Source organism: Amphiprion ocellaris, chromosome 17, assembly GCF_022539595.1.
Source record: "Amphiprion ocellaris isolate individual 3 ecotype Okinawa chromosome 17, ASM2253959v1, whole genome shotgun sequence".
NCBI classification, from domain to species: domain Eukaryota; kingdom Metazoa; phylum Chordata; class Actinopteri; family Pomacentridae; genus Amphiprion; species Amphiprion ocellaris.
The window spans coordinates 16,811,706-16,838,579 of NC_072782.1; the positions used below are offsets into that span (position 1 = coordinate 16,811,706).

Below are 26,874 nucleotides of genomic sequence, written 5' to 3' on the forward strand. Positions count from 1 at the left end.
TTATTATTTATCAGCATTTTTATGTCTCTTATCATTGAATCTTTTTTATTTACAATTTTTTCTTTTCATTTTCTGAATGTTGACTTACCCCTTCTGTTGTTTTCTCATTGAATTTATTTAAATTAGTGGTTCCTCAGTATAATATGTAGCATTATAAAATTCTATTTTCCAGGACTGAAGCCAATAAAAGGTGTCCTTAACATCATCTGCTTATCCTTAGCTTAAAGCTGTCTTTGTAAATCAGAGACAATACATCTTAATGACCCTTCAGATTTACTCCAGATTTCTTGTTTTGGGAAAACTCTACTCCTTATCAATGCATTGTCTTCCATGTAGATACATTTCTGCACTAACCATTCTCCTTAGTCGGTGCCTCATTGACATTATGTTTATGGGAGGATTTGAAGTCGGGATGGGAGGGTTATCTTTTTTTTATTTATTTAGCTCTATAAAGCATTTTTGTTACTTCATATTTGTATGTAAAGTGCTTTACAGTAAAGTCTTATTAACTGATTGATGGATATTTTGTAACTAGATGTGTGTTTTAGTGTGTCTGCCTCTTGGCATTCAGGCACTAATACACACCTATAGCAAGTAGGCAAGCAACAACAAAATGGAGCAATTTGTTATCATGCAGCATGTAACATATCTGCATAGCTTCCATTAAAGTACTGGATTCATATGCAGAGTTTAGTGGGTGCATGTTTGTAAGCAAAAAACAATGTCTGTGCTTTGACGTGCCTTTTTGATGCTCAGAATATTATTCTGACAAATGGTGGCGTTTTTAGCTTCTTTCATGGTTTCCAAGGTGTGAAATAAAGTATATCTACTGTTTGATTACACTATAAATGCCTATATGACAGGGTCATTCTGCTAACTGAAAATTATCATTCATTTAAAAAAAAAAAAAAACAGGACAGAAAACACATTTTTAAATAACAAGTATGTAAAGTCAAATACAAAAATCTAGTACTGGAAGGTGATAAACCCTGGTCAAGTAAGTGCCAGCAACTGTCTGCTTAAAGATTGGTCAGGCAGGTCTGAGTCAGCAGTTACCAGGAGGATCTGACAGTTGCTACTCAGCATATAACTTTGCACTCATTCCATGCTTCCTTGTATGTTAGTAAAGTGCAGTTGCTACCAAGAAAATGCTCAACAAAAATGTGAAAAATGCAAGACAAAGGCCCATAATAATGTAAACAATTTATTGGAACAATGTACAGATTCAAGCAATGGTAACCAGTCACACCCACTATATCATCTTACAAATATTACAAAATTACTACAGTACAATATAGAGTCTTTGCATGATCCAAAATATTTGGTGGCCCCAAAAGGATTACGTTTTTAAAAATTCAGCAGCTTATTAAAAAGAAAAAAAAAATCAAAAACCATGCCTATCAAAATGATGTTTCGCTTTTATTAGCAAAAAAGATGAAGGCATAATCTAATCAAGTTTAAAGGCTAATTGAATTATAGGATACAGGAGCTCTTTGACTAGACATTCCTTTATATTGGTGGATGCTTTATAGAGTAAAAATTTTCAATAAAGCTTCATAGAAAGTCAAACTTATCTGCAAACTTGTTTAGAACAGTGTTTTTAAAATTGTCTATCAATTTCTTTGCTTTGAAATGAAGTGTTTATTTAGATACAGTATACTGTATATGTATTGCAAAACAACAAAACCTCTAAGTATTTGCTCTCAAGGCATTGTGTAGATATTACACTATTTACCGTCGTCTGATAACAATCACTTTTGACAAAAAGTACATAAAGTATGTGCCTGTTACCATTTCTGAATTGTTCTTACACCCCCTGCTTTCCAACTGTAATCACATTTGACAGCTGGCAGTGTTGCACACATTGTTATCACTAAAGTCAATTAACACCCATGGTTATCCATTTCTAATATGAAGGGCCAGCTTTTTTACTAACCTTTAGTTGTTGAGGAGATGCATATAGGTGTACACATTGGGGAAATGATAAAAAACAAGTAACACTGGACACTAACAACCTGAGGTTAACACATAGAAAACACATATTCAAGTGGTGAAACACGACTACAATGTATAGCAGCAGTAAAGTCAGAAATACAGCACAGTAACAATGGGGATTGTTTGGCGTGTTTAAGACCTACACTCTTTCAATGAAAGAAAAACAGGACTGTGTACACACCCCATCTAGCCATCATTACTCCATTTTTTGCATGCCAAACAGCTGGAATGTGACAGACGAAAATCACTTCAGAACATAAAATGATGTGACACATACAAGGATTTGCCTCTGTATTCCATGATGCATTATATCCTGTATTCACCGTTTATCTCATTAAATGCTTAACCTAAGACCAGTTATATATTTTATATTGAATCTAACACACTACCTCCACAATCTAACAACCCAATTGCATCAAGATGCTTATTGCATTAGGTAAATACGTTTTAGCAGCAATACTTAATTAATAATAATCTGTGTTAACACTAAGGTTATATTCTAAAGTGTTTGGCTGCATCATTCATTACAAGCACTTGCAATTAAAAATTTTAAGTGCATGTCATGTGCATCGCAAAGGATTAAAATACTGCAGTTATTACTCTGGCCAGCAGAGGACATATGACTGGCTGGGCATAAAAAAAAGAAAACAAACAAAAAAAATCTTCCTATCTCCCCAAACCATCATGGAATACACTCAGGCCATCTGTAACTTAAACACTTGGATAATTAAAAAATAGAACAGCGCAAAACAAGCAGAGACATTAACATTCTTGTACTTTCACAGTATTTAAAAACTATACATCCAGCTATGGGGTAAAAGTTTAGGGAGAACGCTCCAGCACGATTCATGTGAAGTTATAAAAGTCCCAGTGTTGCAATACATAAATGGTTACTTTTTAAAACTTGAATTGAAGCTCCCCTTCCCTCCCGCGATCCCCTTCCCACTATATGTTGGGGTGTGAGGGGCCACCAACATGCAAGAGATGAAAGCATCCAAGTACCCCACAGTGACAACCACCCAAAACATTACAGTCATCCTCAAGATCATGCTTTGAGCACAAGAAGCCAAACAACCAATAACAAAACTTCAGTACATTGAGAAATAAACATATTTAACATTGATTTGATGGATTGCATGGTTCTGACAGCCAAAGTCACAAAAAATCACTCAGACGGGATTTGTGTTTGTTGTGGTTAAAGTCCGATAAACAAAAAGATCAAATTGACCAACACACAGGATGCCAACCTGCATGCTTCTCCTTCGATTTTCCTTTCACGAGGCTCAGACAATATGTAAGCATCTAAAGCTTTGATATGCTTGCTGATGAATGTCCATGTCACATTCACACAAGACCAAAAACAGAGATTCACTCCAACATTACATCACAGCCAAGATTTTACACATTTCAGAAATTCAGTGTGTAAACCCTGTCATGCTACATTACAGCGGATTGCCGTAATTCTCTGGCAGAAGAAATAAAAATACTGTAAATACAAATTACAAGATCAAAGAAGAACCTTATCAAAGGGCAACAACAGCTGTCAAACGCAACACACATCATTAAAGTTCAACAGCTTTCCACAATGATAGAAGCATGCTACCTATTCTCAGAAAAGCTGCTCTTAAATGAAAATCTTGTGCTCTCCAGTGACATAATTAACAGCCTCTGCCCGGCTAAAGTATAGGAAATAATCTGATAACAATGTAGGCAATAACTTTTTTGTGGTGATATGCAGCATTATAAAGTGTATTTTCCAGAGCTGGAGCCAATAAAATGCATTGTCAATATCAGCTGCTAATCCTTAGCTTTAAGCTAGCTGTATTCAGAGAAAATACATCTCAATGAACCTTCAACTTTACTCTATATTTCTTGTTTTAAGAACAGTCTTCTCCTCATCAATGCATTATCTGCCCTGTAGATACTTTTCTGAATTAACCTTTCATCTTAGCTAACCAAAATTAAAGAGCAAATGCTTTACAGGGTTTTGCAAAGATTTCTCCATTTTTGCTTTTCATTTCTTGAGATATTCAGGGAATAAATGGAGAGAAAAAAAGGTGATAGAGTTCATTATTTCTGACTGAGATGTAATTACATGAATTTTCCTCCCATGATAAGGTTGTTCTGCCAGTCCCTTTCCCCCCTCAGCCTATGCATAGGGGCACTGAGAACTGCAGCTACCACCTCCCTCCCACCCCGTCCACCAGGTCGGGGAGGGGTCCGCACCCCTTCCCTTCCCTCAACAGGCAGACCCTTCCCCCCGATAAAGGGTAACGTGTTCCCTGGGATGGTTCCCCATATTGTCTCCCATAGTGAATGACCTGTGTAGAGAAAACAGAGGCCTCATTAAAATGTAGCACAATGTTAAAGTAACATTTCTCTTGTTTTAAATACTGCAGTCAGTGTGTTTAACTCATTTTCTGCAATTGCACGTAACATCAGAAAGCAAACTGACCCCAGTGATGAGGCACAGTGTTGTGGAAACAGTTACACCCCATAAAAGGTTGCCAGCCGTTCCTTCAGCGGCATCGGGAACTGATCTGAGAAGCGCCTCCAGTTTTCTTCTCCCACCTGGTTCTTAAACCCATGAAGGATCTGGAATCAAACACCAGCGAAAGTTTATACCATGTTGGAAAGAAGCACTTAGAGATCTTATTCATGGAAGAATTATTTCCGCTGTAGAAGCTGCCACTCCAACATCTGGCCACTGTGGGGCAGACAGCATAACAAGGGATGAGTGAATAAACAGATTAATTTAGACACCAGTGCATGGTCTTCTCAAACCATGAGGGCTTTCTGAATTTCATAAAAAAAAAAAAACACACAATTTGTTCAGTCATGTATATTGTCATTAAATATCTGGATTTTGTGTCTTAACAGTCATTTTCAGGTTTTACCTTGTAGAACATGTCTCTGAGATCATCTTTTGGATTTACCCAGGAGGCCACTGCATCACAGAAGAATATAAAATCCTGTTCCAGAGAAGACAGGTGAGGCAACAGTTCAACTTCCAGAGCTATTAACAACATAATGACTGCAGTGCTAGATCTCACCTGCACTACACCTCCTGGATTGACACTGATCATAGTGCAAATTCCTCTGAATGCAGAGTCTTTCTCCTCATTGTCTCTTATATTTCGTAGAGAGGTGCACCTGACAACAGGGAGGGCTACATTTAACACCACAAATATCAAAAGAATCCTCCAGCAACAATTTTAGAAGTCTACTAACAACTGCCACTATGAAAGCAAATCCTCATATACATATATATTAATAATATATATTATTAAACTAACATACATGTTTATAAGAATATCAATATATTTGAGAGAAATAAACAGTCTATTGCCTCCCTTGATACAAATGTGTTTTCTTATCGTCAATCCTTTACTTCTTTAACTGTAAAAACATATTAGACTCTATGTATACATTCGTGTGAGTAGAAAATTGCATCTATCATGACCTGAGATTACCACGACACACGAAGCATGCACACAAAACAGAATAAAGTAAAACAAATCAAACATTTTTACATTTAACACAGCTACTTTAACTTCTAATAACTTCACAGTTGCCTATGAGCAGCGTGTTCAGCAAAACCTCATCTATAGCACCTTGAATATAACATTATTTTTTGAAAGATTGACTAGACATGGTTTGGGGTCACTTTGGGAGAGGCACATGCAGCTGGGTGACTACTAAATGAGAAAGGGATTTAGGAATGCTCTTTGGCATTAAAGACTGCATCCTTTCTCTGTTGTTGAACCAGCAGGCATGTGACAAATCTGATCCCATGCATCTTTTGGGGTTGTTAGCGACAGTTAACAATGACGAAAAAACTAGAAATTAAACAAATTAATGTATAATACATGAAGGTGCTACTGAGGCAAAAACAAATCACAGGTAGGACCTAAAAGAGGACAGGGTTAGTCACACGGTTGGCAATGATTACAAACTGATAAGGAAAAACAACTGAAAAGACTTCTTTTCAGAAGGAAAGTGAGGAGTGAAGAGGAGAAGAGAGCAACAGGGGAGAAAAGGGAGCAACAGGCGACAGACGAGAAGATAAGAAGAAAGCAGAGAGAAGATGAATTAAATAAAAGATTGAATAATACACACCAGGGTCTTATAAACTGCTGTAGCATGGGTGCCACCTCTTGAGGACAAACGTAACCAAGACGACCAATTGTTATTGCTAAGGTAACGCAATCACGGTTACACACCACCAAACGCCAACCAAGACATGAGCAATGAGGAGGGGAGGAGAAAAATAAAGAAAAAACAAACAACTCAGAGACATAAATCAACAGAATCTGTGTATGATAATAAACAGAAGATTTCACTAGCGTTGATTATTACTGCCCCTTCAGTCATGGGGAGGAATGTAAAATATGACACTCTAAAAAAAGACATACAACACGTTTAAGGGAGAACACATTGACAACTTTGACAAGACATTCATAGAAAAGGCAAACAATGGCATCTGCTTTCAGAAATCATATGGATCAAACAGCTACTCAAATCTAGAATGTAACTGATTAGCTTAATTTTAAAATGTATGTCTCAAGACACAGGCTAGCAAAGGTGTAGCATGTGCAAGTGACTGGCCTAAACAAGAGCAGTTCACTTAGATTTTCAGAGATTTCTCCCTTAAACTCACAAATGTTAATTTTCATAAGAAACAGAAATGTTTTTTTTTCTTTTTGAAAAGAAATGACAGATTACTCCAAGCCAACTACATGGAGGGAGACTAGTATCCAGCACAGCAGGTTCTTATGAGGCAGAGAGGAGGGAGGACCTAAGTTTAAGAGACACAAAACTATGCAACATTCTCATTAACAAACAGGCATTTATGAACAGTCCAATGACACATGCAGAAAGCAGATGGTATGCTCATTAGAGTAAAGTTCAGTGCAGGATCAGCTGATCAGAGACAAACTGAAGAGTGCTGCCACACACTCCAAGAATTTACAGCCACAAACACATTTAACTGTGGTATTATGTAACTTTCTATTTTAAATTTAGTACCAGTGATAAACTGGGTGTCTTTGACAAACATAAGATTTACACGTGGCTGAAACATCTGATTTTGCCTATTAATTTGGTACTCTTTGGTTCACTGTGGTGTTTTCAATTTACATATTGAAAACATGCAACAAACAGTAAAAATTCACATATTAGAAAAATTCATGAAATCTTGTGAGGCTTGACTGGCATGACAAAGTTAGAATTATCATGTATCCTGCATCAAACATTGGCCATTCTTAACAACATTTAACATCTATTGGCAGATATGCATCCACATTTAAAGAACAGTAAATAAAAGCAACAAATAAACTGACAGCAAACAAACAGGAACACATCTATAGAGTCCCTAGTTTTTCTTTTATGTTGTCAGGTCACACTTCACCTTTTCATGCATATTTTCATTAGATGGTCACTTTGTCTCATCAAATTATAATTTCCAATTCAATCAGTGAAAACGAGAGAAGAGTGTAACCTCTTAGAGGTAAAGAATTTTCTAGCCCTACATTTAGTCAGTTTAGATGTTCTCTCAGTCATCTAGTTCGATGCCTTAAGTAGCTGTGTGTGGCTATGAAGTTATCCGTCTGTCTCAAACACTGCCTGTGGTTTGCATTTCTTTCTAATACAATATTCCTGATATACCTGACTGTGCACAGTCAGTCCACATTAGTTCATTCCAAGACTGGGCTCTTACATGGTTCGCTCAATTCAAGAGTGTCAAGAATTTCTGACCAGGGCTTGCCCAGGGCTTCATTTTCTTTTATCTCAACTTACAGGCCACTGTGCCAGATCAAAACCTGAAATATTTCACATACTTTGCTGAAACCAGCAAAACCTGTAAGGCTCATTCCTTGGGAAGTATTGTTTAGATAGAGATTAAAGGGCAGGGCAAGCATCCTAGTGACTGTGGTCAATCCTGGATGAATTGGGCCTGAGTGTGTGAGCACCTCCCTGTGTGTGTGTGGCGACCTGGCTGGCTGGATCAGCACTACCACCGAGTGGTACCTGTGTTCTCCAGTAGAGTCTTTGGGGTGTTGGGCCTGTTAATGATCTCCACCAGCTGGTGCAGCACCATGGCAATGTATGGCTGCATTTCAGGCCCTTAAAGAGCAGTAAGAATAACAAAGCATGTTACGATTTTACAGAAAGTGAAAATCGGGAAATGTGAAAAGGTTAACAAAAAAAAAAAAAAAAAAAAGAAGTACTCACCCATTTGTATAGATATCTCTCCGATGGCCCATGTTGCATTGTTGCACACTGATATTAACTCTGGGTTTAAATTAGTACCCAGTATGGGCATAAAATCAGCTGAAAGGAAGGAATGTGAACACCTTAGCAACTGACTAACAACTTATCAACAAACAGTGCTTCAGAGGTAACTGCACAGAACATACCAATGCATGGTTTGACATGCTGGAAACAAGCCTTGGTCAGATCCCCAAGCAGAGCAAAAGAACTCTGACGCACCTCTGGCATTTTGTCCTGAACAGTTAAAGAGAACAACAAATGGTGAACAATGCAAGCTAGATTAACCAGTTTACCCTGTTATACTCTGACAGCTCTTCACCTGCATGCACTGATACATGAGAGTGAGGATGTTGCTACGGGCGACCAGCTGCTCAATTGTGCCTCCCAAACCCTCAGCAAGTCCACTAAGAAGATCCAAAGCCACGATCATGAAGTCTTTGTCAGGGGCCTCATACTGGTCTGGTTGGGACTGATGAAGCTAAAGAGGGTAGGGGGAAAAAAAGATAAGATTTCAATTAGTTTAATATTAATTCAAAATAACTAACACATAATGAAATTACAGTCTTTGAAAACCGGAGTTAGAACATCAATTATCAAGGTGTGAAGCCTCTATCAACAGTTCCAACCCACTGTGATGGTGATTAATCCTGCAGTTTTTCTGTACACCTTGCATTAATTCACATCTCCACCACATGAGCACAGTGCAGCAAGCTGTAAACACAATGCCGGCCTATTACAAATGTATGACTACGAAGAAGAAACATGCTTAAAATGCTCTGAGAATCTTGGGGGTGGAGGGCATAGCACCATTCTGTTGATTTAGCACTACAAAAGTCACTCCATTCGCATTACAAATATTAAACATCTGAATGTTGTTTTGTTCCTGTCACATTTTTACTAACTATGGAATCATTTTCACTGTAATGTTAAGTGCTGCACCTCTATGGAGACAGCACAACCATGGCTAGAAGTAGAACTCAAAAATGTTTTTGACACGACACGGTTACAATGCATACATTTTTAAAAAGTTTCTTTGATTATTTGTGCAACAGAAATGTAAAAAACTTATATTTGTAAAACCCAGGTATTATAAATATTGGGGGAAAACATGGCAACTCCACATGACATTAATATTTCACCATTTATATATTTACAATGTGTACAAACTAGACATTTTTTTACACTGCTCCGCACATCAAGCCTATAAACATATTTCACCATGCTGAATGTATCTTCTAACTTTCTGATAACTTGCTAAACTCCTATCTTAAAGTCATACTACATTTATTTTATTAATGAAGCATGTTTTATTTTCCTTCCAATCTCTCTTGCCATTTCCTTTCTAGCTTCTTAGTTGTGCTGAGGAGCGCAGGATTCTTTGTGTGTCCATTATCTGGTGCAAATGGTTTACTTTGGGTGAATTTTTAAATGATGTGTAGAATAAAGTGATTTTGAAGAATTATCACAATTTCAACCTTGTTTTTGGTTACAGGGCACACAATACATTCAAGGGCTACTGAAAATCCGTTTTTTACAGTTTCTAACTCTCATTTATGGTCTCATTTGGGTGATCTTTTAAAAAAAAAAAAAAAAAACACCGGAGGGTTATGGGGTTCAGATGGTGAATTTAATCCATTGTTAAAACTGCTCTAAGTATTTTTGCATTTAGTTTAATTTGGCTATGCAAAATGTCCAGGGGGTTCAAATGTGCTCCTTTTTCATAAATAGGTTACCAAAAATTGCACAGTAAGTGTTTGTGTGCACATATTTTTGGGTCCTCCACACTCACCATGGCCTGAGCGAGGGTCTTCTGGACCAGATTGACACAGCGTTGGTACACAGGCTCACAGTAGGGCAAGAAGCCACTCTGCAGGGCAGTAGCTACTGAAGACAGACACTGAGGAAGGCAAGCGGGGGGGTAAATATAATCAGTAGCATATCCAAACAATGTTAACTTCATAGAATTTTAATTGAAATCACTGACATGATGCACAAGCTTTTTTTTGCAAACAGTAACTGTCTATAAGAACCTCACTTCTAATAAAGGGAAGAGATCTTTGTCTTCATCTTTCAACTGGTTCCATTTCTGGATCAATGGAGGCATCAACATCTGGATGTACTCCTAATAAACACCACAAAATAAACACAAGTATAAAAAATGTACTTTTTAATGTGTTCTCCTATACAGCTACATGCTATTTAAATCATAACATCTGAGAGTGCACTTGTCACTACTAGCACAACCAAACTAAAATGAGGAAGGAAGAGTAAATAGTATGTGCTAATGTTACATTCACATAGAAATATGAAGTGAAACTGAGCACATATTTCTATTCTCCATACCGGTTTATTGAGATGATGTCCCACTGAATCTGCAAGTGTTCCTATCGCGTCGTAGAGAATGAGCAGATTTTTGTGCTGGTACTTGCTGAAAGCAAACACCAGTGTGTCCAGGATGAATGCCAGGTAGGGCACGAGCTCTGTACAAGCCTCCTCCTCCAGAGTGGCAAAGGCACTAGTGGGGAGGGATTAAAAAAAGGGAGAAGGAAGAAAACTTTAAGCAGGCAGTAACCTCTCCGCATTAAAAGATCTGGATGCATCTCAACCCCCGAAGGAAAGTGTTGGTATCACCAACCCAGGTGCAGTGGAAGGTTCCTCAGATGCTGTAAAATAACATCGCTTCATCAGAATTCCTTGCTCACCTGCAAGCAGCCTCCTGCACGCGCTTGTTGCTATCCAGAATACGTTTGAGCAGTTCTGTCATTAAAGGCTTCAGGTAAGTATCTGGGGGCTGGCTGACAACCCAGTGCGCATAGCGGCTCAGTGTCCAGCAGGTGATGGATCGCACCAGGGCCTTCTTGTCAGACAAACACTGGACGAGGTGGGGGATGAGCTCAGGCAGGTATGGAATCATGCCCTGCATACAGCCTGCAAACAGGGATAAGAAGAATGTAATTTCAAGAAGGCATGTCTTCTGAATCTGTATTCTGAGAGGGACCTTACTCCCTATGGCTTATCTCCATTTCTTCTTCTTTCTTCCCTCCGTCTTACCTTCAGCTATAGCCCCAAGCACTAGGATCCCAGACTCTTTGACTACCCACTCCGGATGGAAGAGCAGCTCTTTGAGAAGGGGTAGAATGTGTAGCAGTAGATCGTCCCTGAACACATTGGCCAACACATCCAATGCTGCCGCTGAACACTTGCCTAACATTTTAAGAAAAGCATAGACATACATAGAAACGTAGAAGTGTGCAGACAAACATCATACAGACATCACAGGCACAGCACACAAACAGAACACAAATAGTCATTATAGAGTAATCCTCCTAGCTCTCAAGAAAGTTAAAGGGGGTTAATGACAAAGGGCAATTTTTAATTATGACGAAACAAAGTTAGGGATCTACAGCATCATTTATACAGACGCTGAACTCACGCAGGTTCCAATCAGATATTGTATCATCATCGTCTAGTTCATCGTCCTCATCCTCTTCTTCTTCAATCCCATCACCCTCATGCTGCTGAGCGACTGTGCGGGAGCGGTGGAAGCGTGGTCTGATGTCTTGCTCGTTGTCTGGAATGGCCTCATCCTCCTCAATGTCCCCCTGATGTCAAATGTGGGGGATGACAGACACTCATGTATGTTGCAACTACATTATTGTTTGTGGGAAAATGTATACAATTCATATATCACCCATATATCTGTACATCACAAAAATGTCATCTTGAGTCATGGAGCAATTCGTTAATGTACCTACTGGGACACATATTAGGCTATATAAACTGACCTTGAGCAGGATAATGTCAATCTCAGAGTACTTCATCCCGTTGACAAGCACCGGTGTGAGCCTAGCAAAGGCCAGAGGAAAAATTATGAGAACAAAGGGCAAGGATAGGTCGGAGCCTGTAAGCAATCTCTCACATCTGATTCCTGCTGTGGGCACAGTTTGATGTGACAGTTTGGTGACGGATGCTACAACTGAGGTCAACAGCCAGTGGGGGCTTTTAATCAGCCACCGTGAGGTGAGGAAGAAGAATATCATGCCAATACAAGGTCTTCACTAACTTACTGCCAAGGTTGCTATGAATCAACGGTTTTCAAAATTTGCACTGGAGCATCAGTCTGTACATTATGCAGACGTGTCTGGGTGTGTGAGTGTGTGTGTGTGTGTGTGTTCTTACTGGGAGAGGTGACCACACAGCACTTCTTTACACACTGGCTGCTCTGCCAGTGTAAGCCAGAATTCACAGGCCTCCAAGGCAACATTCTCATCATGGTCCTGAGTCCTCTGTAGCATGTACTGAAAAAAAAATCACATGAAATGTAATTTGACATGTACTCGTAAGTATGCTTTTTTTTAGAGCTCCCCTCTAGGTACAAGGAGACGAGCCACTGCTGGAAAGCCGATGAGGTCATTCTTCATCTCATTTCACCTGCTGTTTGATGTTTTAATACCCCCAGTCGGTTTTTATAAATGCTGCTGCAACCAGCAGTCAGTATTTGTGAATGCTGCTCTGTGCACCGGCGTCTGCAGTGGCATTTATAAACACCAGCTGGCGATATTAAAATATCAAACAGCAGGGAAAATGAGACGAATAATGACCTCATTGGCTTTCCACACACTGCTGCTTCGATTTCACGTCCATACTGAAGCTCTGGTCTGTCTTCTCCTTCTTTGGATGAGACACGCTAGTCTGTTTTTTTTTTTTTTTTTAAATAGCGGTCACAAAGTACTTGGTCTTGTTGGACACAATAATTTCACTCCTAGCCCTGAAGTAAACAAATTTTGGTTGCAGACCAGGACAATGTTGGTACCACAATTGGACTAGTTATCCTGGTCAAAAGTCAGGTGTTTGGCTGTTCAAACGTGATGAAATGGTGCAAGATAAGGCACCGACTTCAAACCAAGTCTAAAACTGCCTTGGTGGAAAAGAGGTAGTCAGGAACATCTTTCAAAGGATGGGAATGGGGATACTCTGTTCTTGTTCTTGTTAAAACATTCCATGAAATGACCAAAACCAACAGTGGACTTATCCCTCAGGATTTTTGAACTTTCTAACCCTGTTTGTGACAAAAAGTCTCAAGCCCATTTGCACCTATTGGATTAAAGTACTATGCTGGGCAAATAGTGTATTCCACTGATCTATACATCATGTATAATTCCCATGTTCATCAGAGTGATGGCGTGGCTCACAATTAGAGAGGCTTATGACACAGAGGAGACGACAGACAATACTTTTCAGTACAATAAGTATTGGTTATAGTCTTGTCCTTTAAAATATACATTCATTACTCTTTGTACAGCATCACCCTGTTATTTAGTCAGGCTTCACTCTGCTGTTCACAGTTCCTCTGCCTGTAACCTCCCATAACCACTCACCTCTATGATGTTGTGCATGTGTGGCAGGAGACGATCCAGGCGAACCTCCAGCAGCATAACTAGAGCTCTGCAAACATTCTTCCTCACCTCTGGCTCCTCATCTGTCGCTAGTGCAAACAGGTTCTATAGAGGACAAAAAGACACAAGTGAAAACTACTACTAGTAATGTGATCACAACTACTGCTAGTGATAATAATCATTTAATAAAAAATCTTATTCTGTGCATGTTTTGCATGGCTAATATAAATGGCACTATTCAAAGTCAATACAGCAAAGGTATCACATTAAACATAAATACAGGCATAGGGCACCAATATTAATTTATCTTCATTTAATGTTTCAGGAGAAATTCATGCTACAAATATATGTGATCTAATACAAACTCTTTCAGTTTAAAAAAAACATATTTTGATATCTTTGGTGTGTATTTTCTCCTTTTATTATTTGTATTTGTACCATTACCATTTTACCAACACCATACCATGCAATCATCAGAATACCATTTAGAGATTACGGAACAAATTAAAAGGCCAGAGGAATAGTTAAGGGCTATTCAAGGGTGTTTAGAAACAAAATTGTACAAAGGAATTTAAAAAAAAATGCATAATTTCCTGGAGGAATATGCATGAGGCTTGGAACTGGTTCTCTAAGGTGACTAACTGAGAGGTAAACAGACAACAGTCAGTGCAGTATTTAGCATTTACTAAGAGCGATAGTGACCTGACATAGTGACTGTGCACGTGAGAATGACTTCCCTCATTCTCAATGGGGGCCATTTGCTTTGTAGACAAGAACTGCTCCTGTCTCACTGTGTGTCTCTATACACATGCACACAAAAAGAAACCAAAGTGTAAAGATGCATTACAGTCAGACTTGCCTCAATGAAAGGGTCGATGTGTAGCATAAGAGCCTGAGTCCTGCTGATGATGAACTGATTGACGCAGGCAATGGCATGAGACCTGCAACACAGTACCCACCACTTAAGAGTCCAAAGAACATGATGTCCTCACATGGTGCACGTTATGAATGCAGCCTCTGTGTTTTTCTTTGCCGTCTCTCCACTAATTTAACCTTCAAATATGAGAAACTTGTTCCCTCTGTCAACAGACATGTTGCAAGACGACAGACTGAAATTTTGAATGTGCAGTTACAGATTAATTAGATTCGGTTACAAATTCAGGAATACTTAAATGCAATGTCATTGACCTTTCATAAGAATGTAGCAGTAACAGATTAACTCACTTAAAATTGTCAAACCTCTGCTAGAAAGCGACACATTCAGTGGGATTCAAAAGTTAGGCTTTCAGTAGATAACATTTTTTTTAAATACAGTACAAGAAGAATTATGATACCTGATTTTTGGACTGCTGTGTTTGAAAAACTGCAAGAATTTAGGGATCATAATGTTAAGTGGGCGATCCAGCATGTCACTGTCCAGGATCTCAGCGGAGTCCTCACAGATCTTTTGCAGGGCTCCAAATGCTCCCTGAAGACAAAGAAGAGGAGAAAAACAAAGCAAACAATGAGATTTGCTTGATAAAGACATGGTGTAAGATTTAATACTTCTGATATTATACCTGGGAGTTACCAAAATATCGAGACACGAGGATGAAGAATGACAGACAAAGGGTGTAATTTAATTTTATTCTATTCAAGCAGACTGAAAGTTTCAGAGGTGGTTCATATTTGCCCTTGACTGTATGCTTCATTGTTCAGGCTGCACGCAGTGGTTCGGCTAACATACTTCCAGTGTCATTATTTAATGGCCACACCTCATACATGATGCAGCATGTGTGACCTAGGTTTGAAATTGTCATGTCAACAGTTACATAAATTCCTTGTCTGACAGTCCTGCTTTTGATGGTGCGTCATGTTTTAATGTTCCATCATGGTATAAATCTATTACACAGGGAATATTAAAGTGTCAGAAAAATTGCAATCGGATATTTTCTCTAAACCATTCAGCCCTACTGAGTTATTGCAGCAAATGATAATAATCACAACGTTTAGTGGCAACCAGATGGCTGAGTAAGTTCAAGCCCATACCACATGTGCAGATACTGTTTCCTAAGCAGCAAATTCCTGGCTCAAATCCCAGCTAGGGACCATTTGCTGCACTGTCAATTTTAAAGCAAAACTGCCTGAAAAAAGAAAACACACGCACACACATATATTTTTTTTTTCGCTTGTCCCACACCCAGTCTTAAGGCAGGTGAGCCGGCTGCTACAGACAATAGCCTGAGGATGTGAAATGGGTTGTAGGTTTACCTTTTTGATTTGTGTTGACATGCTGTTATATTTCGCAATACATATACAGTATGTTGTTAATATAGTGTATGTCCATATTTCATCTGCTCTGTAGTAAACAAACGTAAACCATATATAGTACAGAAGGTCTATATAGGAAATAGAGGATCCATCTCTAATTTATGCATACTGCAAGCACTCAAAAATGCATTCAGTCTACTCATCCATGATCTTCAATAGGATTTATCCACTTCTCTAATAACCTTTAAACACATGGCAAGCACTGATACAAATACACACAACTCTTTCTTAAAATTGGATACACACATCTCTTTCTTAAAATTAGCTGCTTGACAGATGGTTAGTATGCATGCTCACGATATGCTGCAGACTCTAGTGTCTCTCACAAAAATGCAGCCCGAGAAGCAGATACCAGAAACAGCACAGTACTGACACTGACGCTGTCTGAAACGTGTTTCTATGGAAACCGCTCCCATGTCGGCATTTCTTTTAGATGACAGATACAGAGTGGTCTCAAAAAAATGTGGAGGAGCTGAAGGCATGAAATAAGACAAGGAGGCTGAGACAGTGTCAAGGTCACAAACAGGAAGAGACAAAGTACAATTACAGGAGGATAAGAAATTTCCTCATTAGAATGCTGCTTATTCACTGGTGTCTTAAGAGACAATAGTTGTAGAGACGGCACAGGTAATTTCAATATGTAATTCAGGGATAACAAAACAATTACTGTTGATGTGACCTTGAAGCATACAAAAAGACCACTAGATGTTGCTTGTATATGAGATTTGGTGGTAATGAGGCTTTGAAATAATGTATAGCTATATTGCTTATGATTTCAGATACTCATAAAAACATAAAATACCAGTTTTGGCCAAATGATGTTTGATCTGTGTGGAAGCTAAGGTGCAATTATTGATTGTCTATTTTGAAGAAATGTCAGGAAAATTTAAAGATTTGCTGCTTTTTCCTTTTCACAAAGACAATGATTAATTAAAAAAAAAAAAAAAACAAAAAAACAGTCATTAGAATAGTTGGCAATGAAAGCAATTAATTGCACCTGTAAGTTTGCCGAACTTAAAGTTTCCAAACAATCCCCAAAAATCTGGCTTTCCTATGAAGCAGTGTGGTATAATGGGCTTTTTATATTCTCTCAAAACAGTGAATAATTCATGACAAATCAGCTATTCAGCATCATATTTGAGGTCTGGAAACATTGCATGATTACATTTTGCTCCATTATAACTTATCCCAAATGAAAACGTGAGGAGCAAGACACAAGAACTCTTCCAATGACGTTAAAAAAAAATAATCTAGGCATTTGTGAGCCCATGTGTCAACAGAGAAGGGCAGAGAAACAGGAGCAGCCCACAAGCATTCCAATGATGCTCAAGTATCTAAAGTGTAATCCTCCTTTCAAGTTCCTTCTATTGAAGGTCATTAAGTGTGAGAATGTAAGTTATGCAGATCACTGCGCACCAAGGCAGGAGAGAGGAATATGCATTTAGTTAACTAAGCAGTTACTTCAGACTCCTGTTTGGAAATTTGAATAATGTTACACTACAAATGAGCACTGAGGTGACAAAGTATTATCATACATGATCATTTGCCCTCTGGAGTGGTATCAACTTGACCCCCACAACACTACTGAAACAACTTGCCAACTGCCATTAATCAAAACAGCAAAACTGCTCTCAGGCAAAACCTATATAAAGCCATCCACCAAGATTACACTTGCTATCCAACACACCTGCTTAGTTCTTTTAATAGAGTGCTCAGAGAAGGGTACAGCGTGGGGGTACAGGGGGCTCATCCAGCAACCACTGATCTTAAACCACAAACAAGACAGGACTCATTGGTACAGCTGCAACTCCTGCTGTTACCAAGGTGATAAATCATTTTGCTTTTCTATATTATGTATTAATTTTAAATGGACAATGACATCAGATGACAACACTTCATTCAGCATAAGCAACTGCACTCCACCATTTAACCACATATGCCCCCTTCTCTTCACAACATCAGCAGACTCTCAGTGTGAAGCTGCTGAGCACTCTGAGGGAGGATGATTCACTAAAAGAGTGGTGAGGATCATCTTGCATAGACACAGTGTAAGTGTTCAACACAGAGGTTGTGTACACTGATCAAATGCCCCAAGGCCAACATGTATTTACACGTTTCTCATTGCTTAGATTACATACACTTCAGAAACTACACACTGGTAGTCACAAAATATAGTCCCAAAATAGATATCAAAGTCTTGGTGGCAGGAACAGCATGGATTATTCAGAGGTCTCAGTGGCAGCAGTCAACACCATCAAAAATTAGTTTGGCACAGCACAGATATTTTCTGTCTCCAGCACATTTGCAAGGTCTGCTGCAGGACTGAAAGCATTCATCCTGGATTATACGCATCTGCAGCCTCTGGCATTCATTATAACCTTGATGAATGCAATATGGTTAAGCAAAAATAACAAATGTTTACTTACATAGGATATAAAGTGACAGCTGACAGCAGTTGCATTTAATTAGCTTCATCAATTAGCTAGAAAAAAAAGGTGTGACTTAGTGACTGCATTACTTTGCACTGGGTTTGACAATGCCAGGCAGAACAAACATACAGGATATTCGGGAAAACAGCACATGTTCACTCTGTTCATTTCCATAGAAGCAGGACTATGTTTTATCTATAATGCTATAAACCCCAAAACCTGCCAGCAAGTTTAAAATGCATGTTATCTTTAAAAAAAAAAAAAAAGTTACACCTTCCATAGAGGTGCAGGACTTTATACTGCAGTGAAAAAATGAGGCCACATGGAGTAAAAATATGGCCAGAACAAAAAACACCCAGAAACGTCTTTGAGTTCAAAGGGTTAAATCTCAGAAATTCAGAACTATCTTATAAAATCCACAGTGAAAATTTCATTTTCAGCCCCTTTAAAATGTCACTTTTTGTTTGTAAAACTATGAATTCATAGAATTATTACTGCCATTTACATTACTGGGAAAATTGACCTCACTCATTTAAACAAGAGTATAGCCACACCGGAGATTCTGTCAAGCTAATAAAGTATTAAAATAGTTACAAGACACTGCGTTAAAATATTTTGGGCACTGCACTTTACTGTCCTAACTCAATGACATTACACATAAAAATGTCACGCAGTTTTTACATTTTATCAGCAAAATTAATACAGCCTTTGAAAAAAAACTTTATGCACCTTTAACTGCAAAATGATCAGACACTTGTGTCATCCATCACCAACTTAACCATCTTGAACATCAGACATTAAGAAGCTTTCCAGCCTTCAAGCTGCTTTTCAAAAACACAGTAAGTCTGATGAGGAGTTTCTACATTTGGTCACAGTTCAGTGTTAAGCCTTGCACATAGACACACACACAAACTTCAAGATCCTCTGCAGTAAATAGATGACCTAAATCTCAGCTTCTAAATGAGATTTATGAGAGAGGCTGACAGTGGTGGTACAAGGAGATTCATTTTTTCTATCACACCTCTTCCATATATTTCTGAGAATACAGCTCACTGAAAATCCCATAGACATCTCTGCTCTAGTGGTGCTCTAGCAGTGGAGAGTAATCCTGCCAGGATACATTTCAATTGCCCTTCAATACTGCTGAATTTAGCACGACAGTTAAACACGCTACTTAATTTGTTCGTGGTCTCTAATGTAATGTATCCACCTCCCTTATAGTGGCTGATGTCATAGGCACATGCAGCTGACAGCATATTAATGACCAGGAGTTTATCTGAGCCTGAGTATGGGCGCAGCACGAACGCACAAATCAAAAGATCCGACAGCCACCACAAATCACTGTACTGTAAATTTAATGACTGCTGCAATGAAGCATTTAGCCACCATTTCAACGTAGTAACTGTAACAGTGCTGATTTCTTCACAAATTTTTAAAATACGAAGTTTTATAACAATGATGGCGGAAAAAAAAGAAAAGAACTTGCAGTACTTTTGCAGTTATTCTCATTATAAAAGCTTTTTTGGGTGATGATGTGAAGCGTACCAGAAAATGGGGTCATATGGTTTTCTGGTAAAAACGGACAGAAAGAGAATATACAATTCCATGTTGAATAATCTGTAGGCTCTAGCTGCTGCTCCAGCTGTGAGGCAGTCTTCAGCTCATCTGGCCAGCAGGATACTATCCAGCTGCTACTTTATAGCTGACCCAGCTCTTCCCTCGACACAATAAATAAATTAATAAACAAATAAACAAACATGCATGCCATCTGCCCCGAGACAGAAACATGCTGACTTATAACATACAGTCAAAATGTATGTGCTTTAAAACACTGCCTTCACAGTTGAGGAAAAAAGCTGTTTCAAAATCACATTTGTGCAAATTCTGATGAGCTGAATGTGCACAATAAATCAAGTGAAGGGATTTAGAGGCTCTGAATAAAATGGAGAGTTATTGCTAGATCACAACAGTACAATTTGAAGAAACATTACATGTTTCAAACACGTTTAACACTCATGAGACCAAGTTAGTTCCACTAGAAGGTATATTTTACTCCTGTTCAGAACTTTCATCAAATAATCCTGATTACTGTAAAAACTTTTAGCTATATACTGAATTTAAATGCCAATTTTTCATTGTAGTATTCCAAGAGAACTATATATTTTTTTAGATGGTGTTGCATTTATCAAATTCAGTGACTTCATGCTCATATGAGGTGTGATCAAAATGACTGCACTGATAAAAAAAAGCAAAAAAAAGCATTTTACCCAATTCATATTTATCTCACAACACATTTGAACTAGTCATTTCATGCAGAGCTACCTCACTCCCAGCGCTCCTGCCACATTTGGAACATTTCCTAACAGTCCTCTTTATTAAGTGTATCAAGCACCATCTGTGACATGAACTGAATCTTGTCCACTGTGTTAAAACTGCAACCCTTCAACTTGAATTTCATTTTGGGGAAGAGGAAGAAGTCGTAGGGAGCCAAATCTGGCAAGTAGGACAGGTGGAGAGTGGCAATTGTATATGTGCCAAAAAACTTGCATTTTCAACACACTGCAAGCAGGCTCAAGTTTTCCCGCATCACAGTTTACTTTGTTTTCAGCTGATGTTCTCATCCGGATGCCTCAGGACATTCCATTAGAACTTAACAGTCTGAGCCTGGGGGACGAATTCATGATGCACAGCCCCGTGAATGTCAAATAAAATGACGAGCCTGCACTTGGTTGAGCTGCAGCCCTGATGCAGCATCTTCAGTCTTGGATACTAACTGACGGACAGACTGAGGGCTCTTCCGCTGAATACTGCTGTTTGTTCTCCAGGTAACCACAGACTTAATTCTCGTCACCAGCGATGATCCTTGTCATGAAGGCTGGCTTAGTTTAAGACAGAATTTCATGGTTTTTTTTCCCAGTGCAAGTTTGTAGTTCATGTTAAAACTGCCAATGCGTACCTACAAGTGACCAGAATGGGACTCCCAGAGGGCATTCACATGCAGAGGCAGGAGCACTGGGAGCAGTGCAACATGTATAATATACTACAATATACTGTAGATGCTGACAAATATGCAAGGCCCTACATCTGAATGGTTTAACCTTACCTCACATGTGTTGTAGTCCTCAGAATCCAGCAGCAGGCAGAGTTTAGGCAGAAGCTCTGGCCAGTTTTGTAGCTCTCCCTTGGAGGCAATGGTGGTGATGAGGATACCTGTTATGGGAGGGATTAACTTTTAGTTACACTGATGTGACCATTTAGAGTACACCGATGTTCATTACTTGGTGAAAAAAAAAATCCAAAAGCATAAGAAGGAATCAATTAATGCCAACTTTCAACATGTTCCATAAAAATATGAATTCAGCTTACAGCAAACAAAAACATGCATACATTTAATACAGCAAATGAAAGGCTTCAAGTTAACTTGAGCTTGCGGCTACTGGCTATGCAAATGTATATAATATATCATCATCTTTCTTATTGTTATTAATCACATAAAAAAATGTAATTCTGCAAATAATAACAGAGTGGTCGGGAGAAGACTGACAACAAACTGGAATATTCTCTCAACTTTAAGAGCTAATGATTTAAAGGTTGTCCTTTATCATACTGACGTGGTTTTGGTGTTCTGTACTCACAAAGGCTGCTTACATGCATTTTAAAAAAATGCTGCACAGTGGTCTATGCACCACTTTAATGAGGAAAGACAGAAATTAAAGGAAAAACCTGAACTCTTGACCCCTACAGTGAAGGCAATCCGGTGGCTCTGGGATGATGTAGACATTTTACTAGGATGGTTTGGGTCCATTTGATAGTGAAATGTCAAAGAAAATCTATTTACAGTTGTTCTGAGTGATCATATTTTTTCTGTGATGAAGCATTTCTGTCCTGATGGGAGCAGTCTAATTCTAGATGTCAATGTCTCCAAACATCGGGCGCAAGGGGTCATTGAATGATTTGATGAGTACGAAAATGATGTGAATAATAGTCTGTATATATGTGGTGATCGATGCAATAACTATTTCTATGCATACCAATAGGAAACTTCATTCTAAAGCAAAATGTCATCAAGACTCAATGTTCAACATAAGCCAGATGCTATTTTGTGAATATGAGTTGTCACGGACATAGACTGCATTAGGGGGTGACACATTAAGTCAGATGTCACTCAGCTCAAATAATTTATTTCCTGCAATCTGATGAATTTATATTCAACTATTTGTTTCATTTTTGCATCAATTTATGGTGGAAACGCCTTTATTTATGTAAAGGAAAACACAAATTTCAGGCACAATTCAAAATATAATGGAATATATATGGGACTAATTATGTTTCCTACAATAGATTCAGTGTTTGTACATGCTCATAATTTAAATTCATATTTTTCACAGTAAAAAAAAAAAGAAAAGCCCAGTGCTGCAGGAAAAATAAGAAAAAAAACTGCCCCCATTAAAGGCATTGTGGCATTTATTAGTAACAGTACTATTTTTTTTATAAAAGTCAACTGCTTCTTACTGCTTTTACTGAGGGGGGGACATGCACAAGTTCTAAATATAAAAGGGTATCTATTGTCTGCGTCCTGATCGAAATCTATGCCTATGTGAGGTGTCATTTATTTCACTGTTCACTCACCTTAGCCTGCTACATCTATCAATTTTTGACATTAGCTATAAGTTCAATGTGAGAGTAAAGTGTGTCAACAAATCTATAAAGCCACTGCACAGAGAACAACAATGAAAGAACATCCAAAATACAGTATTTTTAAGCACTACAGCGGGTGTTTTGCTTTTGCAGATATAAACAGGCATGTTATGGCCACAAGCAATCTTAATAGACTTGGACAACAATAACACATCTGATTGTTTACTTGAGCATCTTAAAAGCCTGATGTCCCATTCAGAGGACCCAGAGCACGCAACTTACCCACAGTGGCCCGAATGAGAGGAGAAGAGTCTCCGATGTTTTGGAGGCACTCGCTCTTGATGAAATCAGACACGCCATTAGGGAAGTTCTGATAGTGAGCTTTCACATTATTCTTCAGTATCAGTCCACTCAGGGACCGAGTGGGTTCATCTTAGGAGAGAAGAACAATAGACCAAGGAGTGAAAAGTAAAATAACATTCAAGCTGTGGGCAAAACACACTGGTAGAATCATGATGAAGTTGATGTTGGTGACTCTGGAGGTTGCTGATTGCATCTTACTGCCATCACATTCTTTTCATTCAATCCAGCACGATGCACACAAGCAGCAAAACATTAACACAATCTTGATTAACTAGTGAAATGCAAAGTGCACCACATATTTCGCACCCAACATCTGGACTCATTATTCTACTCATTTTTAAAAATGTGTGGCTTGTTGCATCTGAACTATGAGCAGCAGCATAACAGCATCCTTAAATGTCTTAACTCCACTTAACATTTGGGTCATCTACTGTGCACAGTCAAGCCGAAAGTTGAGTCCTGCCAGGAATTAGGTTTAAAATTAGAGTGACCCATATTCTGAGTGCCACATCATCTGTGGCAAAGATGCCATCGGGTCACCAATTCATGGCCAGACAGACCTGTCACTGAGCAGTTACATAAAAATGACAGGTCTGACATTCATACTGTCTAGCATATTTAGATTATCTAGGAACACAATGCAGACGCTACAAAACATCACGGTGAAGCAGACACACAGGCAGCTTACCTTCCGATTTTAACTTCGTCAAAACAAATATCAAATAGTTGTTAAAGTCTGGATACTGGTTCAGCTGCTCGAGTCTCTGGGAAAAGTGGTTGAGGATAACAAGGTGCTACCTGTACATACAGCATGCTATAAGGCTGTGAGCACATCATAGCTGCAATCTGTAACATGGTAATAATGCCAATTAACATTTTTTTCCATCATAGGAAAAGTAGAAAAGCAGTGTTAATGTGTTCAAGGGGTGTTGTAATGTAACAGCAAAATGATGTGTGAATGGGACTGTGTGTGTGTGTGTGTGTGTGTGTTGTAGGAGGTCATAAATATGTCATTTGGCGTGAGTGAATACTGTACGTACCGAGCCAGATGGTGTCTTTAGGGCTATAACAGCAGCTCTTTCTATGAGTTAATGATGCAGTACATATGAAATGTTACATAAGCAAATCATTTAGGAGCAGCATGCAACTAGACAAAAAACATAAGGACCAGCAGCAGGGAGCAGTAGATTCTAATTGTTCTCTAATGTATACGTACGCAGTCACATGTGCAAAATACTGTGCACAGTGCACAAGCTACAAGACAGACATATAAAGCACTTTCACAGCTACAATTAGTGAACCACACATTTCAGACAGCCTTTATAACTGTTTATTTCCCTCTGTATTACACTCTAAGTATGGGTCTAATGCTTTGCATTTAATCTTATTGGAGGTAGTATGGTAAACACGTTTGGATAAAATAAATCATGCAGCATAAACTACCTTGGTTGGGTTTAGCACAAAAGGAAAAATATATATAATCTAGATGCTGCTTCAAGTTTTCACTGTGACATTTCCTCCATCTCACCTTCTCACTCAAATAATAAAAATCAGATACTGACTGTGATACCTTTCCTGTAGTTGTACAAAGATGCACTCTCTGGTTTTTATTATCCTTCACAAGAGATTTCTAAAATGTAGATGTTGTTGCACTAATCAAATTCTATCATGCAAAAATATTATGCTGTTTAGTTAAAATCTTGTGGCTACCGTGGCCACGATTATTATATTTATGGTGTACAATGATGTATACATGACACCAACAAATAGACCTGCTACAACTGGATAGACCTATCTAATGACTGACACTCTTTCAGCCGCTGTAAACAGCACTACTACATATTTGTCAAGTATTTTGATAATACATTAATCAGTCTGAGTAATTTCTAAGAAGAGAAGGCCAAATTATCTTGATTTCAGCTTCTAAAATCTGTATATTTTCTGATTTCTTTGTTTGATTATGTAAGCAAAGTGAGTATCTTGTGCTGTAGACAAAACAAAGCATTTGCCATCTTGAGCTTTTGGAAGCACTGAATAACATTTCTCACTATTTTCTGACTTTTTATAGACCAAACAATTCATCAATTAATTGGGAAAATAACGGAGAGATGAATCTACAATTGAAATAAGAGTTAGTTGCAGCCCTACAAACTGATGCACATTTTAATCATCATTAACACAACCATCATTACATAACTTTACAAAGGATTTTAATTCAACTGCCTGTTTGATTTGGAAACATATCAGTAACATTAATATCATGTTTTCTATGAACCACACAGCCCACTGTTAAGTGAAGCTGTAGCTACAGGAGTGCTGTATGATCTGCCTGATAATTAAAAATAACCTCATGCTTCTAGGGAGTAAAATGCAAAGTAAAGGTGTACAGGGAGGTGACAAGCTGCTGGATCGAACTTAAATTACTCGGTGTGGTTTTAACTGGCACAAGAGTCGATGTCTATTGTTCTAAATGGTAAAAGAGCAGTAATTCCGCACACCGTGACCTGCTTTGCTTGCAGCATGCTGAGCTCAGAGACAAAAAGCAGCCACCGGTCAGCAGCAGTCTACCTGCTGTAACGGTAACCACCCGGCTAGTGTTAGCCGCTGCTAGCCTGTTGAGTCTGTCCACTAACATTAATATGTTATCGTCCGTGTCTGGCTCAGGAAAAGGATACTTGCTGGACGGATCTCTGTGTGGACGTATCTGGTGACTGAGACTCTTTAAGCAGCTGTAAAATTTGTTGAAGTCCTTGCTCGTCTGGCTTCCACTCACACTCCATCTTGCTGCTGCGGATACAGAAATAACATAAGCTCGCACTGAGGACTTGTAACCAAACAGCTCACTAACGCCTTCTCCCAGAAAGACAGGGGAGTTTCAGAAACAGAAAGGTGTATTACCTGTTCTGGCCTGGCCGACGTGTTTCTGCGTAGTTGTCTTTCTGCTGAAATGTGACCGTCTGTCTGGGTTTTCAGACATGGGCCTGTTACAGCAGCCACATCCGTTTTCGCAACAAGCTGGAAAAGCTTCGGGCCATTCCGTCTCCCGTCGCATATAAACGGCTGCTCCGTCAGCTGACACACAGCGGCCGGGTCCTAGTGCCGGACGAGTGTTAGCCAAACATATTCTCGAATCAGCAGACTTTTAGATATTTGCTTTAATTAATCAACACCTACACCACCGAAATGTTACTGACATTCAGAGACAGGGCGGCCGTAAGAGAGGACAGGGAAGGTGAACGATATCGAAACAATGGAAAATGCTTTGTAATTTGCAATACGTCCGACGGTACTTGAAGGCAGCGCGGCTCACCCGATGTTGTCGTGATGTTAATTTTGGAAAACGGCGCCATCTTGAGGCTTTGTCCAAAACGGCTCGAACCTTGTCGAGCGTATCAAAACAATGTCCAAAATAACAAAAGGCTTGTGCGAAGTAACCAAAAATATCCGAAATATCTTGAAACTTGTCAAAG

The 26,874-nt window shown here is 38.8% G+C and overlaps 1 protein-coding gene across 2 annotated transcripts; it reads right to left on the minus strand.

Annotated features, from left to right (window-relative positions):
• Window positions 1-1,191: 1,191 nt before the first annotated feature.
• On the minus strand, window positions 1,192-26,462 carry tnpo1 (transportin 1). 2 transcript variants are annotated; one of them, XM_023265491.3, is made up of 25 exons: window positions 26,303-26,462; window positions 26,080-26,191; window positions 24,093-24,168; window positions 23,324-23,473; window positions 21,507-21,613; window positions 14,999-15,132; window positions 14,524-14,605; window positions 13,647-13,769; window positions 12,448-12,566; window positions 12,054-12,114; window positions 11,702-11,870; window positions 11,320-11,472; window positions 10,971-11,196; window positions 10,612-10,783; window positions 10,304-10,390; window positions 10,058-10,165; window positions 8,588-8,746; window positions 8,415-8,502; window positions 8,230-8,328; window positions 8,026-8,121; window positions 6,115-6,190; window positions 5,049-5,148; window positions 4,893-4,967; window positions 4,451-4,590; window positions 1,192-4,316 (listed from the first exon to the last, which is right to left on the minus strand). In XM_023265491.3, exons 2-24 carry the CDS (start codon window positions 26,182-26,184, stop codon window positions 4,483-4,485), a joined length of 2,673 nt encoding a protein of 890 aa, XP_023121259.1. In that variant the 5' UTR covers window positions 26,185-26,191; window positions 26,303-26,462; the 3' UTR covers window positions 1,192-4,316; window positions 4,451-4,482. The 2 variants fall into 2 exon arrangements, 1 of the variants encoding a protein (XP_023121259.1); XR_002745905.3 differs by lacking the exons at window positions 1,192-4,316; window positions 4,451-4,590; window positions 6,115-6,190.
• Window positions 26,463-26,874: the final 412 nt, after the last annotated feature.

Coding starts and splice junctions, on each gene's coding strand:
- tnpo1 (XM_023265491.3), bottom strand. CDS start 26,184: ATGGAGTGTGAGTGGAAGCCAGACGAGCAAGGACTTCAACAAATTTTA. Junction 11,473..11,701: donor AATATCTGATTGGAACCTGC/GTGAGTTCAGCG, acceptor TTAAAATGTTAG/GCAAGTGTTCAGCGGCAGCA. Junction 10,391..10,611: donor GACATCATCTCAATAAACCG/GTATGGAGAATA, acceptor GGTGTTTATTAG/GAGTACATCCAGATGTTGAT.